This window comes from Manis javanica, chromosome 4, assembly GCF_040802235.1.
Source record: "Manis javanica isolate MJ-LG chromosome 4, MJ_LKY, whole genome shotgun sequence".
Lineage (NCBI taxonomy): Eukaryota > Metazoa > Chordata > Mammalia > Pholidota > Manidae > Manis > Manis javanica.
The window spans coordinates 181,404,276-181,423,835 of NC_133159.1; the positions used below are offsets into that span (position 1 = coordinate 181,404,276).

At 48.6% G+C, this 19,560-nt stretch overlaps 1 protein-coding gene across 6 annotated transcripts in view; it reads left to right on the forward strand.

Annotated features, from left to right (window-relative positions):
- The first annotated feature begins 433 nt into the window (after positions 1–433).
- Positions 434–19,560, forward strand: part of RPTOR (regulatory associated protein of MTOR complex 1) — a 319,152-nt gene continuing 300,025 nt past the window's right edge. Inside the window, exon 1 of one of the 6 annotated variants that reach the window (XM_073236062.1) lies at positions 434–1,443. In XM_073236062.1, the coding sequence (XP_073092163.1) occupies positions 1,282–1,443 (162 nt within the window). In that variant the 5' untranslated portion in view covers positions 434–1,281. Of the gene's footprint in view, positions 1,444–1,504; positions 1,626–19,560 lie in introns of those variants that run through there. The other 5 variants (XM_073236061.1, XM_073236058.1, XM_073236056.1 and 2 more) reach the window with 5 other exon arrangements.

Genomic DNA, 19,560 nt, shown 5'->3' on the forward strand with positions numbered 1-19,560 from the left:
GTAGCTTTTCTGGTTGTACAGGAAGCTGTGTCAAAACAGGAACAGTGTTTCAGAAAATAACACGGATCGAACAAAAACCTGTAACCGGACTTAATTTTTTTCACTTGGTGTTCTAAAAAAAAAAAAAATTAAAAGGAAAATCTGTTTGATACTGTAGAGGATACTATGCGCCCCCTCTACCCCCCAAAAGACTCTCCTATGATGTTATCAATGGTTCTTTCCGAAGCTTTTTTGCTACCTTTTCAAAATCTGGAAGAAACAACACGGGGTCTATTCTTCTTTATTTCAGAAACATGTAGCCACTTGTAATAATACGCTTTTTTCAATTAATTAAATTAGCATAGTTCCATTTGTAGAATTGACTGATATCACGCATTTATTGAATGAACGGTGATGAACGCTGGAAAGCTGAATTGTGGTAACCATGGTAACGGGGAGAGGAAGCGCGACTCTCCTTCGCGGCCTCCGGGGAGGCGCGGCCGGAACGCTTTGAGGAAGTTGGGCCTTTCAGCCACGCCGTAGGTCGCGAGGCACGCTGGGCCTCGGCAATATGGCGTCCTCCTTGATGTGCTGATGAGAGGAGTTTCACTGTGGTTTCAAACCAGAGGGCAAAACTCCCCAAACCCAAGAACTCCACGTAACCCATTTCCTCCGCGGCTCCGTGTTGCCCGTTTCTCAGGACTCGTTCTCAGGCAGGAGAGAGCCACGGGGCCGGAGGCCAGGGCGGGCCGGGCCGCGCGGACCTGGGGCTGAGGAGCCGGCTGCGGGCGAGCACGATGGGCCGGTCCTGGCTCCCGTTGCAGCAGCTCCGGCGAGTGCGGGACCCGCAGGGCTGAGAGTAGCCGGAGGAGACCCGAAGCGCTCGGAACCTTTTCCCCGCGGCCGGAGACAGCCCGGTCGGCGAGCCGGCATCAGGGGCTGGCGGCCTGCCTGTCCTCGGATCGGCCGCGGCGTCGGAGGCCTGAAGTCCCCCGCGCCCTTGACAGCCCGCGCGCAGCCCCCCGGGCGCTGACGGGCTCAGAGGCGGGCCGCGGCTCAGCATCTGGGGCCGCGTGTGTCTGTGCGCTCCCGGGCCGCCCCATTTCCCACCCGCTCTGCCCAGCCCTTCCGACTTCCCGCGCAGAGTTAGAGCCCGGGGGCTCCGCACACTCTCCATTCATTTCTCTTCCTACTCCTTCCCTTTCTGTTTCTTATTTCGCCCATTCTGGTACACACTAGTTTTTAAGGCTGGAGGTTCTCGAGCGCTTGCTTCCAAGGACTCCCCCACCTCCTCCCCCCGTAATGGAGTCCGAGATGCTGCAGTCGCCTCTTCTGGGCCTGGGGGAGGAAGACGAGGCCGACCTTACGGACTGGAACTTGCCTTTGGCTTTTATGAAAAAGAGGCACTGTGAGAAAATTGAAGGCTCCAAATCCTTAGCTCAGAGCTGGAGGATGAAGGATCGGGTAAGTGGATTCCCGCTGCACCCCTTGGACCTTGGCAGTTTTCTCGAGGAATAAAGTTCAGAGCCACAAGAGCGTCCTTGGGAAAGTGGCGATTTTCACTCAGACACGTGTTGCAAGTGATCCAGAAAGCACAAACCATTTCAGATGCCAGTTTTCGGTTGCAAATGGAAAAGGCTGTTTTGGTTAGTTAGACTTAATTCACTGGATAGTGTTAATTCAAACTAAGTTCTAATTCAGACGCTAAAAGTTAACCTTGAGCTTGAAAATACAGCACTGCAAGTGTTTACCACTCTGGTTATACTTAATGCTGTTAACGCTGAGAGAAAAAGACACCTTGGGACATAATACTTGCGCCCACGTGGTTAGTCTGCTTTTGTGGTCAGTTCACTTTTTTATCCAAGCTAGGTGAGGTGCCAAGGTCTGATATACTGTGCCAGGAAACAAGATTGCTGGCACATGTTCAGCTAGTAACAATCAATGCAAAGGTATTTTAGAGTTACGATGAACTTCATTATAGCCTTCTAAACAATTTATCTTGAATCCAGACTTTCCTCCTTTTTTTTTTTGGTGTCATATTGCTGTAACTTGGAGACAGAATTTCTCCAATAGTGGACTTAGAGTATGAGTATATGGAGTTAGAAGTGGGGTCCAGGTTTTAGGGAGTCCGGTGGTGTTGGAGCATAGACAGTGACTCACAAGCAGCTAGTGGGGAAGAAAATAGCCAATTTTGTTGAATCTGGCCACCACCATGTATTTCCTCATCTCTAAAGCAAAAGGCGGGGGGGGGGGGGGTGTTTCACCTATATACACTTATAATTTGTCTTTTGTGACTTACTTTCTTCAAGATTGTATTTAAATATTTTAGAGGTATAAGGGGGTAGTTGGTATTACAATAGTGTCATTGTTCTTATGAACACGTTTATATGAGATTATTGTTTTTCATATATAACATTGAACACATAGAAGAAGATTACCCTTATGGTAATTCTAGTTAATCAGTCACTAGTAACCCCTTCAGTTAATGATGTGGTTTACTTTTGGTTAGGAAAATTTGTTTTATTCAAAAGTAGCTTAAGGAATAAAAGAGGTGGTTATTGGAAGAGATTGTATAAAGTCTATCTTATGGATATCTTCAGTACTAATTATGTAGTTAAGAGCTTTTGTGTTCCTGTGCACATATGAAAAGAAATTTATTTTCAAGTGACTGTCTAATCTTTTTTTTTTTCATTCTATTTGGGGGGCCTTTTTTTTTTTCTTTTGAAAAGTGGTTTCCTCTGCTATCCTAAACCTGTGCTCAAACTGTGCAAAACTGATAATGGATATGCTTTTGATTTTTTAATTAAAACATTGATTTGTGAATGATCAACATTCACTAGTAAGCTTTTCATAGGTTATTAAGAGGAGGAAAAGTTCTGTGAGTCTGAGAAAGTTTGCTTATCTGACCTTTGCAATTAGTTTAATGAAGGACAGCTAACATTTTTAGTTAAGTTTGTGAGTTTGCTATCTTAACAGTCCTTGTAGTCCCTTTTCTCTGGTTAAACCCTGAGGGGCTCTTTTCAGCACACCCTACTGGGACAAAGGTTGCCAAGTCAAATGATGCTAAGCGTTGGAAGGTAGCATAAATGAAAAGATATAAGAATAATGGCGCAGGTTCAGAGATGCTGGCAGCTGATATTTGACTCAGGCTTGATTTTCAGGAGGGCTGGGATAGTGGGCTCTGAAGAGCGTGTGCTGGGGCAGCTGAAGAGCAGCTGGGCCTCACTCGGCCAGATCTCTGCATTTCCCTTTTCTTTTCCTTTGAGAAGCCAGAAACTTACTTTTTTTAAATGTGAAGTCTTCCAATTTTAAAATACTGGCACTAGTTCGTATATTACAAAACACAAAGCGATCCAACACTGCAGGCCAAACAGACCGAGTCTGTGGGGCTGGTTCTGGCCAGTGGGTTACTCGTGACTTCTGCTCTGGTATTGCAGTTCCAGGCAGCCTGGAAATTCCAGGATGGCCAGACTGCCGCCCTGTGCTGCAGCAGCGTTGTTGTAAAGCTACATGTGTGGGCCTGGTTGTCCTGTCCACAGACCCACGCCCCCGTCACTTCTGGTGGGCCGCTGACTGCCCAAAACTCAGACCCAGCCCTTGCTTCTTCCCGTGATCCATGTGTGGCACCATATGCTTCCATTTCACATATATATTAGTGGTTACCTGTGGCCTATTTTGTGGCGTTAAGGATTCCCAAAATTGGCATTTTTACTTAAGTTGACTGATGACTCCAAAAAGTTTTCCGCATTCAGCACGGGGCATCCATCCTTACAGAGCTGGAGCACGTGCCTCTCGCAGTTGGGACTCCCACAGTCTTCTTTTGAATCACTCCTGGTTTTCAAATGCCCCTATTAGTGCATTTTAAATACTAAGTTACTGTTATTTCAATACTGTCGTTATCAAATCAGTTTGTTGTTTGGTTAACTGTACTATGCATAGCAAATGATACGTATGTGCACCAGTAGCATTTTTGGCTTGTAATTTTCAAATAACTAGACTTACATGAATTACGGTTCAAAATGAATCATTCATAGACCTGTGGCCAAAACCGATGTGTGTCGATCGCTCCCGTTGCTGTACCGTGGTAGTTAGTGTTATTACCACAGAGCTCATTTCCCCACCGGAAAGTGGGCCGCCTCGGTGACTGGTTGCCTTTGGCTCTTTTGCCCCAGTTGTGGGATGGACGCAGGGAAGCTCCAGAGCTACTGTTCTGAAAGAGCATCAGCAGACACGCTACCCGCACGTGTGTAGGCAGTAGAGCGGTAAGAAGACGAAACCATCTCCCAAGCCGTCTCTAGACGTAGGCACCTTGCTCCGTAAGCCACGCTTTTAGTGAACTGCGGAGGAAACCGAGTAGATGCATCCAACTGCTATGTGCATAAAGAAAAGGCAAACAAACAGTGACGCTCCATCATCGCATGTGACTCCTCCTCGCGTGCTCTTCTGTCTCCCCCAGGCAGGCCGCTTCCAGGCGCTGCCCACCTGCGCATGGCCGTGTTCACTGCTGAATCTACGGGTCCCTTCTCCGTCCTTGTCTCGGGCCACCTCTCAGCAGCGTTCCACAGCGGAGCCCTTCCTCTTGCCTCCGCGTCCCCCATAGCTCCAGGGCTCCCCCAAGGCCTCTCAGCACCCCTCCTGCGACGTCTTCGCCGTGGGCAGTGAGCGTGGAGTGCCCCGGGCCTCCTCGTGGGTCCCTGTCTCCTGTGTGTCCGCCGCTCACTAGCTGGCATCACCCAGGCTCGCAGGTTTAGAGGCCCGTGAGCTGGCCCTGGGGCTTTGGCCTGCCCGGCCGTCTCAGATGCCTGATTGCCTGTTGTGCCTAGTTGTCTCCACAGCCCACTCACTTGTTCGAGCTGTAGACCGAGGATTTATCTTTGATTCTGTCCTCTCCGTGTTCCATTGCCCCAGCCACTTCATCAGTGGAACCTGTCAACTTTACCTCCAAAGCGTATCTCACAGTGGACGGCCCCAGGTTGTCCTCCCCACTGCGGGCCCAGTTCAGGCAACCACCGGTCTTGGTCTGGGTGACTACAGCTGCATCCTGGCTGCGCTTGCTGTGTCCACTCTTGCTCCATGACCGTTTTTTCCTGGAGCGGCCAGAGGCATCTTTCAGAAGTATAAATAGGGTCCTGTTACTTCGTCATCAGCCCTCTCTGAGGGCTTCCTGTGTGCTTGGAGCAGAACAGTCCCCACCCAGGCTCACAGAGCTTCAGGATTGAGCTCTGCCTGCCCTTTTCTGCTTCTTGAATGGAAAGGCCCAGAATGCTCTTTGCACACCTCACTGCTTCTTGTCCTTTGGCTCAGCTGCTGGGTCACTTCCTCAGAGAGGTCTTCCCTAACTGATCGCCCCATCCCAAGCAGCTCCCCCTCTCTCATGACCATGCTTGATTTCTCTGATATTTTCCTTGGTAGACCCCTCCTGTTCAAGAACTGAACTTTTTATTATAAAGCAAGGATTTTGTTCCTGCTTGTACATAGAACAGTGCCTGGCACATAGCAAGGATTCATTAAGAATGTACTGATGAAGAAATGAATAATTTACAAAGGGTTTCCACCTTGGTCATATCTTTAAGGCTCAATAGCACCTAAGTTAGTCAGGGATCATTATTTCATGTGATTTAGGAAGAAACGGGCTTTAGTTAAATGGCTTGCCTAAGGGACCTATATCACATGGCTCGCAGTGAAAGGAAGTGGAACTTGAGAAATGAAGCCTTGCTGGCCAAGCAAACACACCAAACTGTATCGCAGTGTCCGTACTGAAGGGTTCATGTGGAGAGGCTGTGGGGCTAAAGCCAGATGTGTTGGGATGGTAACTAGTGGTGGCAGGAACACAGAACCAGACAGCTGACCCGTGGCCTCCCAGGCTTCCCTGGCCTGTTCAGGCAGTCCACAAGTTCACCATTTTCATAACAGAAGGCATCATTAGTCTTTTCTGCCTTGTTGAGCTTTGCGCTCACAGTGCAAAGAGCCGGTGGGTGAGCTGCCCGGCGCCTGGGTGTGAATGCAGGCGCAGCACCGCACTGCCGGGCACCTGGGCGTGAAGGGAGGCGCAGCACTGCACTGCGTGGAGGCTGCTGTCTTCACCGCCCCATGCATGGGAGCAGTCCGATTCCCTCGAGGATGCCGCCGATAAAGCAGGAAAAAAGGGTGTTGCAGAACATGTTGGCTCTTGTGTGCACAGCTGTCTAACTGTGCGATGCCTCTGCGCTGTGACGCCTCTGCTGCATGCGGTGGTGGCCTTTGGAGCACCCTGTGTGGTGCAGGCTGAATGAGCTGCCACTTTTCCTGGAACACCGGCGGACCCGCACGAAGGCTAACGGACCCGGCGGGTGCTCAGGCTGGGCCTGTCACAGGTGTCTTCCCCAAAGTGAACAGCCAGCTGCCACCTCAAGGGAAACTCCTGAGTATTTGTTGCCAGTGATAGGTTTTGAACTTTCAAGTGGAAATTAGAGTTTTGGAAAACCTCTATCTGCCACTGTGAGGTTCATAGCATCCCAATACTTAAACACTTCTCTGATGAGATCATGGTGATATCAATGAATATGATTTTTTCTTATATTGTATAATGAAATGCACCCGCATTTGGAACGGCTGCCTAATTCAGTGAACCTCTGTCTCCAAATGCCCATGACACCACAGAGCCATCCGGGGGGAAGGACCCATTCAGAGCCAGGCCCGTGGATTCTAATGTGATAGGGCACACAGAGTTCATCGCTTTGGTATCAGATGGATTAGAAATTCTGTTTTATATTCTGTGCAGATAGATTGCAGGAGACCTTTAAGAAACTACCATTTTTGGTGTAATAGTAGAGTTTTGATGTAATAGTAGAGAAGGCTATTCCCAATTATTTGGATGTTCTGATACTCTCAACCTTTCCAACTACATATCTTTATGAGTTTCGTTTTCCACATCTACATCAATCAAAACAACAGATTGAATGCAGAATATGAGAGTCCAGTTGTCTTTTGGTAAGGCAGACATGAAAGATATTTGCAAAAATCTGTCAGTCAATCTGACAAGTTTTTGGAAATGTAGTTATTTTTCATAGAAATATTTGTTTGAATATATATAATTAGTTTATAATTCTTAGGTGAATTAATGCTGAAATGTATTACTTTTTTTTTTGTTTTAACCTCTATTATGGAAAATACTGGTAAATGTAACTCATAAAAAAAGCTCTTTGGGCGTCCTCAGTAATCTCCAAGAGTGTGAAGGTGCCCTGTTACCAAAAGTTTGACACTTGTAATTGTCCTTAAAGTGGGTGTCACACTTAAATTAGGAAGAAGGGTTTGAGGATATCAGGTGGTTGGCCGTGGGTATCAAGCAGTGACTCGACTAGACCTAAGAAGGGTCTCTTATGTCTGTGCCATTCTCTGGGCTATGTGTGTGCGCAGAGCCTGTGTGACTGTGAAGGCGACTGCCCTTTACCCATGACTGTCTAGCCATCATCAGGGCCTCCGGCTGCCCTGGACCTCTGGCCGGTGTCCTGCTGCTCACCTGGTGGGGGCTTGTCCTGTGGGTGGAGTGGTGGATCCAGTATGGCCAGGGAAGTTAGCTGGAAGCCTTCACCACAGTTCCACAAAGGTTTATTTCTCTCTCACCACGTGCTGTGCTCTCCGGGAACCTAGTGTCTAGTAGGACAGACAGGCACGCTAGCACCAAGTCATGATAATGCTGCTACATGTGTGTTTACCAGTATAACTTGAGAAGGACATGATTTTCAGGAAAACCTTGAATTTGTATTAGATAAGTAAATCATTTGCATTCAACTGCATTTGTGAAGTCTATAATCAGTTACATTGACCCAGCACTAAACTCTCAGCAACTAATGACTGTTCTGTGGTCGGCAATGGGAGTGGCCTAAGGACTTACGTGGGCGATGCCATACATAGATCTGCGTTTGAAAGATTTTTTCGACCATGGGTGGAGTGGAGATTGTGGAGGACATGGCGCTGGAGGAGAGAAGGCCAGCGGCAGAGGCATCTGTAGTCCGGGTGGGAAGCCACATGGCCCGGAGCGAGCCGTGCGGGGGGCCGGGAGCAGGCAGGGGCTCTTCTGCTACCAGGAGGCTGGACCGAGAGTCTGGCTGGAGTGTGAGTGTCAGAGAGGGGGCGCCGACCGTGAACCCAGCACGCTTGTTGGGCCGAGCGGGCGTGCACTCCTGAGCCGAAGAGTTGGCAGCCGCCACGTGAGGCTCAGGGGCCACCAAGGGGCATGTACGTGGATTTTTTTTTAACCTGCTTAAAAAAACGTGCCGCGTTCCATTTTGGACAGTGCGCTGTGGCAGTCCTGGGATGGATGGAGCAGTCCCCCCTCGCTATCGCCTTGTGGGATCCTGAAGCTGGGGTTCTGACAAGAGAGCGTGCCGGTCATATACAGAGGCGCCCTCCGGGCTTCTGATCCCATCCCTCCATTCAGAAGACATCAAAGAGTTCTTTGGGCACCTGCTGTACTGCTTCAGCAGAGCTCAAGTCGGACACCTTTTCTTTGTGTGAATTTAATTAAATACATAGAAAATATCACTCCAGTAAATGTTTGGCATAATGTTTTAATGCTTTAATCATTTTCTTGAGCCTTAAACTTATCAGGTAGGTTCAGCTCTGCGGTCAGGCCTCCAGAGGCAGAAGAGGAGACGGCGGAGGGAGGGCCTGTCACTGATCACAGGTTTTGATTTTACCTGCTCACCAGTGTGCTTTCCAGATGTGTCTTGTTCTTGACTAGTTCTATTTTGCATTTTTTAGTTTTGATATAATTTCAAACTTAAAAAAAAATCATGAGAATAGTATAATGGGGCCCATGCCCCTTGCCCCAGATTCACTGTTGTTCACATCTTGTCTCATTTACTTCATTCTCCACTTACACATGTAAACACATAATTTCCCCTCAACTGTTGAAGAGAAAGTTGGAGACTCTGCTCCTTCATGCCGTCATGTGTGTATCTGCTAAGAGCAGGGACATTCTCTTGTGTAACCACAGGACAGTTGTGAATATCAGGCCTTGTCGTTGCTATATTGCTGTCATCAATCCACAGTGCACATTAAATGTATCTGCTTGTCCCAACAGTGCCCCTTTATCAGCCATTTCTGCCCCTCTCTCCTCGTCTAGGGTCACTCATTGTGATGAGTGGTCTTGTCTGTGTAGCCAAGGAGCTTCTCATGTTTTCTTAGCATTTCTTGACCTTGACATTTAAAAAAACTGTGGTAAAATATATGTAATGTGAAGTTTACCATTTTAACCGTTTTTAGGTGTGCAGTTCAGTGGCATTGAACACATTCACATTTGTTGTGCAACCATCCCGACCATCCACCTCCAGAACTTTCTCATCTTCCCAAACAGAAACTGCCCCCATCAAACATTAACGCCCCACTGCCCTCCTGACAAAGCCCCTGGTACCTCTGTTCTCCATTCTGTCTCTATGGGTCTGTTGACCTTGACGTTCTTCAAGGGGGCGGGGCAGTTATTTTGTATAATGTCCTCAAGCCTGGCCTACTGTGTCCTCGTACTCAGATTCAGGCCGTGCCCCTTGCAGGAACACTGTGGAAGTGATGCGCTCTTCCCAGAGCCTCATGCAGGAAGCCCACGATGGTGGTTTGTCCCAGGATCGTTGCCTTTGACCTTTTGCTCTGTCCCTCTCACTATTGATTTGCTTGCTTGGTAAGGCCTATTCACGTTGTCGCCATTACCCTCTGAGACGCCAGGTCTTGCACTTCTGTACTTCCCGGTGCAGTGAGGTGGTCCGTGCCCCTCTTGTATTTTCCCTGCTTCAGCCCTGACCAACCTTTTCTTCAAGGGTCCCTGGTGCCTTTGGCAGCGAATGGCCTTTGGGAACAAGGTCTGGGCCTCGTGTGTGCTTGTCGCTGCTGGTATGCTGCTGTTTGTAGGCCCCTCAGCAGGAGAGAGGGCGGAGACCTGTCTGCCTGCGCGCCCCTCTCCGCTGAGCGCCGGGAATGCACAGCGGTGTCTTCAGTGTGGCGACTGCCACAGGCGCACCTCATCTTTCCTCATCTTGGTCTTGCCCCTTGCTTCCTTCCCGACAGTGAGAACCGGTAGCTCTTGGGGAAGCAACCTGATGCAGAGGTGATGTTTACTACGTCGCTTGAGGCAGACTTTGCATACAGTGAGACGCACAAGTCCTACCAGTCTGTGCCATCTGAAAGTCAGTCTCAGGGTTTCTCAGTGCTTTGTGGGGAAATGATGGTTCTTACAGGCATTTAGTACCATTTACGCGTAGAACCCTGAGCCTGCGATTGTGTGGGAGGGAAGGAGCTGGACATGGCCCTTGGGGAGTTTATATCTTACTAGAGAAAAACGGCGTCCTCACACAAAGTTGTGGAAAAGCACATTATAGGAATTAAGTGTCTGCATGTGGCTAACAAGGTAGTGCCTTCAAGAGCTTAGCCTGCTGGACGTTTCTAAGGTGTCTGTATGCCCGAGGCACTTGGCTGAGCTCGGTGATTTCCTGATGAGGAAAGTGACAGCGTATGTGCACAGGCCAGGTGCTGGGGTGCTGGAAGGGGAAAGAGTAAAGTCATAAACAACTGGTTTATAAAATTCAGTAGTCCAGCTAATATTTATTGAGCGCTTCCTTCTATGCACCAGGCAATAGGCTGAGTCTTGGCAATTCATTGGTAACTCTTGTGTTTAAGGAGTTTACCAGTTTATTGGGGAAGCTGGGTTGACTCAGACAGGAGGCCGGATGCTGGGGTTCTGGTGGTAGCACACTGAGGGTGGGGGCCTTTGTGGGGGTGCTGGTGCTCTGAGCCGGTAGGTAGTGGGAAGAGAGGGAGCTCTTTTTTTCCTCTGGCTTCCGGGAACAGGTGTGGTTCTCCACTGACACTTTGTGCCAGCCACTCTGCAGCCCCACATGCTTTATTGTCCCTACAGCACTGCCACCTCACACTGGGTTACATGTAACAGGGACGTGGTTTTGTTCACGGCTGCTTCTGCATAGTGACTGGCTGGCAGTAGGTGCTTTGTAGACATGTTGTGCAGATAGTCATGCAAATAAAGGGGCAGAGAGTGTGTGAAGAGATGTGGGGAGGGACCTGAGGCTGGAAGGGGGCAGGGCAGGTATGGCAGGCTTTATAAGACCCTTTTGTCTCATGGACAATCCAGAAAGGTTTTACAGTAGGGTAATGACATGATCAGGACTGCATTTTAGAGATCTCTCTGGAGAGTGTGTTGTGTGTGTTGTGGGTGTGTGTGACTAGGTGAGTGTGCGTTAGGGAGTGTGCCGAGGATGGGCAGAGGCAGCAGGTGGAGCTGGGCAGCCCTGAGAGGATTGATGCTCCTGGGACAGGACTGATCGCGCCTGGTCATTGGCTGGGTCCCCGGGGTGGCAGAGTGACGTGCAGGCCTCTGGCTGGATGTGAGAGAGGAACGAGCCGCTGCGGGCATTCGGGAAGGGCAGGGACACATGTCTGCTGTGGACATTGGAGAACGTGTCCTTTCTGTTTGAAAAGAGCGTTTCTGCGGGGAATGCCGGAAGCGTCGCTTGCACGGTCTCCTTGGCGCCTGGTCCTCTTTCCTCCCTGCCCTCTGCGCCCTGGTCCTCATGCCCACAGGGGTTGGCGATGAGCTGCGCACTGGGAGTATCATTCCGTTTGCTGTTTCTTGTGTAATTTCTTCTTTTATCCTTGAAAGTTGATCAGACCAGCAGTTAAAGATACACCAAAATAAAAGGACTATCCAAACGTTAAATCAGACTTTCCCTTCTTCTGCATCCCCTTTAAGCGCCGGCTGAGGCCCAGGTTTATTTTCTACAGAGGCGAGGGCTGTGCCGGGATACCAGGTGTCCTGTTTCTTTGCTGCAGTAGACGTCCTGGGTACGTGACATGTAGGGACATGTTCACCAAGTAGGCGACCGCGGCGCTTCGTTCCCGCTTGGTGGCTGGCTGGCCACATGGGCGGCAGCGCCTGGGTCAGACCTGCAGCCTGGCTCCTGGGCTCTGCTCCCGAGAACTGCTCCTCAGTTTTTTACTCCTGAAGATGTGATTTTACTTGGTCGGCAGGCAGGAATATCTTGTTCTTTTTTAAATTTTATTTTTATTTATTATTTTATTTTGGTATCATTAATCTACAATTACATGAAGAACATTATGTTTACTAGGCACCCCCCTTCACCAAGTCCCCCCAACATACCCCTTCACAGTCACTGTCCATCTGCGTAGTAAGATGCTGTAGAGTCACTACTTGTCTTCTCTGTGTTGCGCAGCCCTCCCCGTGCCCCCCCCACACTATACATGCTAATCGTAAGGCCCCCTTTCTTTTCTTCCTGCCCTTATCCCTCCCTTCCCTCCCATCCTCCCCAGTCCCTTTCCCTTTGGTAACTGTTAGTCCATTCTTGGGTTCTGTGGTTCTGCTGCTGTTTTGTTCCTTCAGTTTTCTTTTGTTCTTATACTCCACAGATGAATGAAATCATTTGGTACTTGTCTTTCTCCACCTGGCTTATTTCACTGAGCATAATACCCTCCAGCTCCATCCGTGTTGTTGCAAATGGTAGGATCTGTTTTTTTCTTATGGCTGAGTAATAAGGAATATCTTGTTCTTTAAATAAAACTTTATAGTGAAAATGGTCTTAGTTCTTGAAAAATATTTTAACATTTTTATTGGAGGGACTGAGTTCCTTGAAAACTTGTTTTCCTTCAGATTATAAAAATAATACATGCCATTGTAAACGAGTTAGAAAACACAGAAAAACTAACAATGACAATAAAAATTATATGAAGTCCCACCATGGCACTGTTAATATTTTGGTGTATTTGCCACTTCTCTGTCTTCCCTTTTCCCCTTCCCACCACCATGATTACGCTGTATACGTCCTAAAGGATTACTTTGGATTACCGATTTTTTCTTACCTTTTTAAGATCTGAAGCGTAACAAACACTTGGAAACCCCCCGCCACACTCAGGAACCAGATCTGTCTGCTTCAGTGGGCGCTTGGAGCCCAGGCAGGTGACGTAAGGCAAAGACAGCGGCCTCCAAGGAGGGAGGCTTCGCACACCTGGTGGTCAGGGCAGCTGTGGACGCAAGAAGGGTTTGAAGGTCGGAGCAAGATTTTAGCAAGTGGAGTTGAAAGAACAGCATGGAGGTGGGGAAGGGAAGGGTTTGCCCGGAGTCAGGCGCGTCTGGAGTCAGGCGCATCTCTGGCCCAAGGCTGGGAGGTCTTTGAGCCAAGTCTTTAAAGGCCTGAAGGGCAGGGTGAGGAAGTGACATTCATTTGGAAAGCAATAAAATCTTTGAAGGTTTCTGAGCAGGGGTGGGGTGTGAAGTCTGGAGTAAACATTCTGAAAGATGAAAGAGAATCGTAGGATTTGGTGACTGATTAGAAGAAAGAACTTCTCTTCCTCCAGCTCCCGAGCTCCTCTGGGCTGTACCGTCCCCCGAGTGGTCTGTGTCTTGGAGGACTGCCGCAGTTCGAGGAGCACAGCTCAGGGGTTCTGCCACCCCTGCTGGAGCTGCCTGATGTTTCTCCCCTGGTGGGGCTGGGCCTGCGGGTTTGGGAGGGAATGAGCTGCCCCCTACATCCAGCCAGGGTGGGGCCCTCAGCCTGGCTCAGCACCGTGATGTGACCTTGGTCACCTGGCTGGGGTGTGCTTGCGGTGTCTCTGCCACGGTTACCCCTACCCCCCAGCATCCAGAGCCCCTGGGGCCTCGGCGCCCCCTCAGGGGGCTGTGCCCCTCCTGACGCAGAGCGTCTGCACCCAGTGCGTGGGATCCTTCTGTGAGGGGGACTTCTGCTGTCTCCCGTTTACTGATCTTCTCCGTCATCGACTTGCATCGGTGTGGACTCGTGCGTGTTTACCTTCCACCTGGGGTCACCGTCCGCTGTGCTTTGTTTTCCCGCTGCTCTGCCTCTGGCCACTGGGCGCTTTCGGTCTGCTCCTGTGCTGCTCCGACGAGCCCCACGTTGCCGGGGTTTGGGGTGCCTCACGGTCTGGCCCTCCAGCGTCCTGGGCTCATGTGCACCGCCTGCCCCAGTCCTGGAATCAGCCGATTCTCCGAGGAGCCCTGGGTCCTTTTAATGGGGATGGGGTCGGAGACCAGGAGCTGGGTGCTGGGTGTGCTTGTCTCCTGGGGTCCTTGCTTCTAGGCCCTCAGGTGGCAGAGCGAGGAGATGCGTGCATGCATACGGCCCCGTGTGCATATGTGTAAGTATTTCTATACGCAACCATCTGTATCTGTGTTAAGCTAAACATACATTCATAGTGATGTTTTCAAGTCTAATCTGTTTTATTTTTTCTGTTTTTGTTTTAAATCTGAACTAAGAGATTAGTAACATAAAGTGAACTTGAGGAAAGGTGTCCTGCAAAGAAGCTAATGAGTTTGGTGTTCCGCAGGTTGAATTTGGGGACACTGAAATTTGAAGACACGAGTCAAGTTTGGAGAAATAAATTTAGAAACTGCATAGGGGTGATGATAGGTGGTGGAAGGGTGAACAAGCGGGGTTGTTTATCAGGGAAAGACCAGTCAGTGATAAGGAGAGAGAGAATCATGGAACGTAACAGGTGCCGAGGAAGAGAAAGGGTTTCTTTGGGAAGTAGTTGCCCTATGAGATTTCCTAAGTGTTCCACTGGGTGTCTGCCAGTCCATAGCCCCTTCCAGTGAGATATTTTCTCCTTTTTAGTCCTAGCTCCTCCGGAACGAGCAGCTTTGCTGGACCACATGGCCTTGCCCCTTCCTGACTGCAGGTTGGAGCTCTGACCCAAGGGCATTCACTTCCGAAGGCCACAGTGTATGGCCTGGCAGATGGGAGGATGAGCTCCCATAGAATTGGTTCTCTCGTAGAATTTGAATCGGGAAACGTGAGTGGACACAGTATGAAGACTGGGTGACAAGGGGTCATGGCATGCTCTGTTAGTGGCAGAGCCCACCTGTGAAGCAGCTGCTGTGCAGGGATGCAGCATACGGCTGAGCCATCACAGTGGTGGAGCCCAGGGTGCACTTCGGCTCCACGCCGGGCCCTCTCGCCTCCTTGCCCTGGTTCTTCCATCCTTCCTGAGGTTGGGGCCTTTTGCTCTCTTCTGGACCCCATGCTAGATGTCCTCACAAAATGAAGTTGCTTAGGGTCACTTAAGTGAGACTCACATTTTTGAGGTATTCATAGTAAATTCCATGGAAACCTAACAGGAGAGTTCACATCCTAAATGCTCCGTGAATTGCCATGAAGTGAACACTTGTGTGACCAGCACCCAGACCAAGAAAAGGAGGCGACGTGAGCGACCAGCCCACTGAGGTGCCGCTTGGGCCTCGCCCCTGTCGCTGCCAGCGCCCCCTCCCGGGAAGCCACCCCCTGAAGCCTGCTGTAGGTAGTGGAGCTCTTGCTTTCGTTCTCCCGAGGGGCAGGCAGTGTTGTTTCTCAGGCTCTGTCCTGCTGCTGTCAGTAGCGGTCCTGTGCTTCACGGGGTGCAGGGCTGTAGCTTATTCCTGCATGTCAAATGTATTCCAGCATTTGGGCTGTTAAAATTGTGCTGCAGTGAATGTTCTTTTATATGTCTTTTGGGAAACGTATATGCTGATTTTTCTTAGGTATTGATATGTAGGAGAGGGATTGCTGGGGGATAGAGAATACATATAATCAGCCTTCTTAGGTACCTGCCACACAGGTTTTCAGAGTGGCCGTCCGGCGAACATTCCTGCCAGCATTGCATGAGTTCCAGGTTCTCCATGTTCTTGCCAACATGTGGAATCCATATGACCTTGAAAACTGCAGAAAGGAGACCTACGGTCCTCACTCACCAGGAGCCGACATCGTGATCGAGAGGCCTACCGCTGGACAGACAGTTCTAGAAGTGTCTGGTGCATAGTAGAGGCTTTGTAAATATCTGTTGCATGATGGAGCTGGGGCCATTCGTGACCTCTGAGAGAGAGGCCCTGGTCAGATAAGGAATTCAGTGGGAACTGAATTTCTGGGGAACCGTCATCAAGGAAGCAAGGTCACAGAGTCTGGGGTTTGGGAGGACAGAAGTGGCTGGCGCTGGGGGCAATAGCAGCAAATGCTTGCCAGGCAGAGGAGCCTGCAGAGCAAAGAGGGCAGGCGGTGGAGGGTGGGGAGGGAAGGGCCCTGGGGTGCACTGCGTGCTGCTCCAGGGAGGGGGGTGCGGCTATGCTGTGGCGCTTCATGTCTACAGCCTGGAAACATTTTTTTTCACATGGATTAGTGTATTTAATCCTGACAGCACCCGTGTCAAGCAAGCAGCCATTGTTAGAGCTGAGCGAACTGAGGCCCCTTAGGGTACTTAACCCTATGGAATTCGTTGGCTGCTGGGAGGCGGGCCCAGGAGTCCAAGGTCCTGATTTGACAGTGGAGGAGGCCAGGCTTCCAATGTGCTTCTACCCTGTTCTCAGTACAGCCTCGGCCGAGATTTCTCATTGGTTAAAAGCCCTTCCTTAGGGAGACTCAGAAAATCTTGATGGACTTTTTCAAAGAATTGAGGAAGCAGCCAAGCTTTTATCTAAGAAAATGGATATTGGTGTCAGACTGACTTTCGTCTAAGCTGGTTCCTTTTCTAGCCGTCTGCTCTTGGTCTAAATCCTGGTGTTTTCACCAGAAAATGGGTTTAAGGCTACTACCTCATAGGGCGGTCGTGAGGTTAAGTGTGATAATATATGTGAAGCTCTGGGGACTCCGTGACCCATGGTGTGGCGCCTGGTGGGTGACTGCTGTTCTTGCCCAAGGGGACACAATATGCTCGTTACTGCAGGCTGCTAATGAGCTCCGTCCATTGTGTGTGCTAGCTTATATGTTGCAAATGATCACCTATTTGGAAGAAAAGAGCAGAGATTGCCTCCCCTGAGACAGGCTGTGCCGGCTGTTCGCACCGGTTGGTAAGGGGCACTGTGGTTCAGGCGCCCGTCATCCTACGAGGGGCCCTAAACCGGGCAGGCTTAGATTTCTTTCTTTCTTTTTTACCCCTTTACAGTGCTGCCAGCCCCTTTCACATCTAGGATATGATCTGTCCTGAGATACACACTGTACCTCAGTGTGTTTATATGAGATTCTGGTAAATGTTGGAGGTTTATCAAAAACTAGCTTTTATGACACAATTCCCATAAATCAGTATTTGTGAACACTAGAGAAAGTGAATTGATTTTTGCAAGCCATCATGGCAAGCATTAGACGTTCAGTAATGGCTCTCATGTATTTTAGACATCAGATTCATTTCATTCAGAGTAAGTGTTCTCGTAAAAACAGTTTGGGGAAATCTACCAATAGGACTGGGAAGGAGAGGTCAAAACTGTCCCCTTCTTTCTAGTAAAGGCGCTCTGAAGATGAAATGCCTTATTCCAGTATTACTGATCTGTGGGGCCAACTGCTGGGTTTAACGGGAGTCGTGACAAGTTCCCTGAGCGTGGGCTCGCTGCGATGCCCATTTTCTTTGCTGCTGGTCTAGCCCTGGCTCTTACGCTGTGCTGCCTTTCCCACAGGTGGGCTCGCTGGCCTAGTGCTGTCCCGAGTCCCAGGAGAAATGAGCCAAGCAGGAGGTACCTCAGCTTTCCTGGGGCCCCACTGGGAGTAAGGGTGTGGATGCTGACCCAGAAGTGAGGGGCCTGCCGCTGACCATGGGGCTTCGGAATTGTGCCTGAAGCCACGTTTCCTCTGACCCACGTCTGGGTCTCCGTCTGCTGATGCTGATCACCAGGTCCCCCCTTTATTCTGTTCTGTGAATCCTGCTCTAACAACAACCTGCGCACTGGCTACTGAGTCCTAGGGCTTGAGTTTCCCCCCTGAGTTCTGGTTTGCTTCAGCTTGGGGCACCTGGCTGCTTCTCCCTTCTTGGCTTTGCCTGGGTTCTGCAGCCCAGTGTAAGGAGCAGCGACCCCGAGTGGTGTCGGGCTCCGTGTGCTGTGTCTCCCTTGGGTGCTGTCCTGGATCCCAGGCACCAGAGGCATGCCCGAAGTGGGCTTGGAGATGGCCTGGTTCCCGTGGCTGCTGTCCTGCGCACCCCTCCCTCCCTAGCGCTCATCTGATCCGCCTGGCAGGGGGTTGACCGTGGGCCCTTGCTCTGCCCCTGCCGCTGTCAGCTCTACCAGGACATGCTTGTTTATGATTCAGTTTTAGGGCCATCTTTGTGTCTTATGTTACTGCATTTAACGTAGACAGTGGGTCTAATCTATGATCTATTTTATTGCCTTATTGAACTTGTTGATATTTTTCACTTAACAAAATATATTTTCTCATAAATAAATATTTTGAGAAATAGTTGCCAGATTGTTCCTGACAGTATCTTTTTTCTTTGAGAATTTCATACTAAGTAGATTACTGTTGATTCTGTAGATTATTTTTTCTTCAGTGATGACTTATACATAGAGATGTGTTCTGAAAGTATGTTAATATTTACACAAATATCATGACTTTATGGAATTGTCTTTATAGAGCTGTGAGTCTATTTAAACCTAGGAATAATAATCCAAGCAAATATAGAAATGTAGAAAACCAAACATTTTAAGATCATCCCAATTTTCTATAAGAATATTCATTGCAGCATTTATTCATTCATTCACTTAGTATTTATTGAATCCCTGCAAATAATCTAATACCCATCCATAGAGAATTGATTAATTAAATTATACGCTTCATCATACACTAGACTTCCATGCAGTTACTAAAGACAGCAACGCCATTCTACATGTGCTATTGTGGAAGGTTTCCAAGATACATTATTAAAAGAAACAAAGAAACCCCCCAGACAAGGCATAGAACAGAGTATATGGTATGATCCTATTTGTGCTTTTAAAAAGCTGTGTATACATATACAAATACGTGCTTATCTATGTAAAAAATTTATGGAAAGGTACACATTTAGGGATAGGGATGGGAAGGAGGGATCAGTAGAATTATATTTATAAAAATTTGTATTTTTCATCCTGTACTTAATTTTTAAAACCTGCACGATTATTTTAATGTTAGCTTAAAAAGATGATTCTTATGATTATGTGTGCTCTGTGGGCTTCTGAGCTATACCTCTCTGTTTTAATTTTTTGGTAGTTCTAAGGTTTGCAGTGTTACACTGCTAACCTACCACATTGCACCTGCAAGTAATACCGTACCACTTCATATGGAATTTAAGAACCTAACTTCTGTCCTTCCACTCTTTTGCTATTAGTGTCATATGTCTTATTTCTACATGTTATAAACATTATACTGCATTGTTATTTAAAAAAGTAGTCAATTGTATTTTAAAGAAACTTTAAAAATAAGAGAAACCTCTTTTATATTTACCCATGTTTCTATTTCCAGCCTTCATTACTTTGTGTAGCTCTGAGTTGGAATCTGGTATCATTTTCCTTCAGTCTGAAGAACTTTCAACATTTCTGGTCTATTGGCAACATATTTTCTTAGTTTTTGTTTGTCTGGGAATGTCTTTATTTCACCATCATTTTTGAAGGGTATCTCTGGGCTTTCATTGTTCCTGATGAGAAGTCTGCTGTCAGTCTCATTTTTGTTGCCAAGTATGTAATATATCTTTTTTTTCCCCTCCAGCTGCTGTTAAGAATTTTCTCCTTACCACTGGAATTTAGCAGTTTGATTGTGATGTACGTCAGTGTAGTTTTCTTTGTGGTGAGGCTGTTTGTGGTCA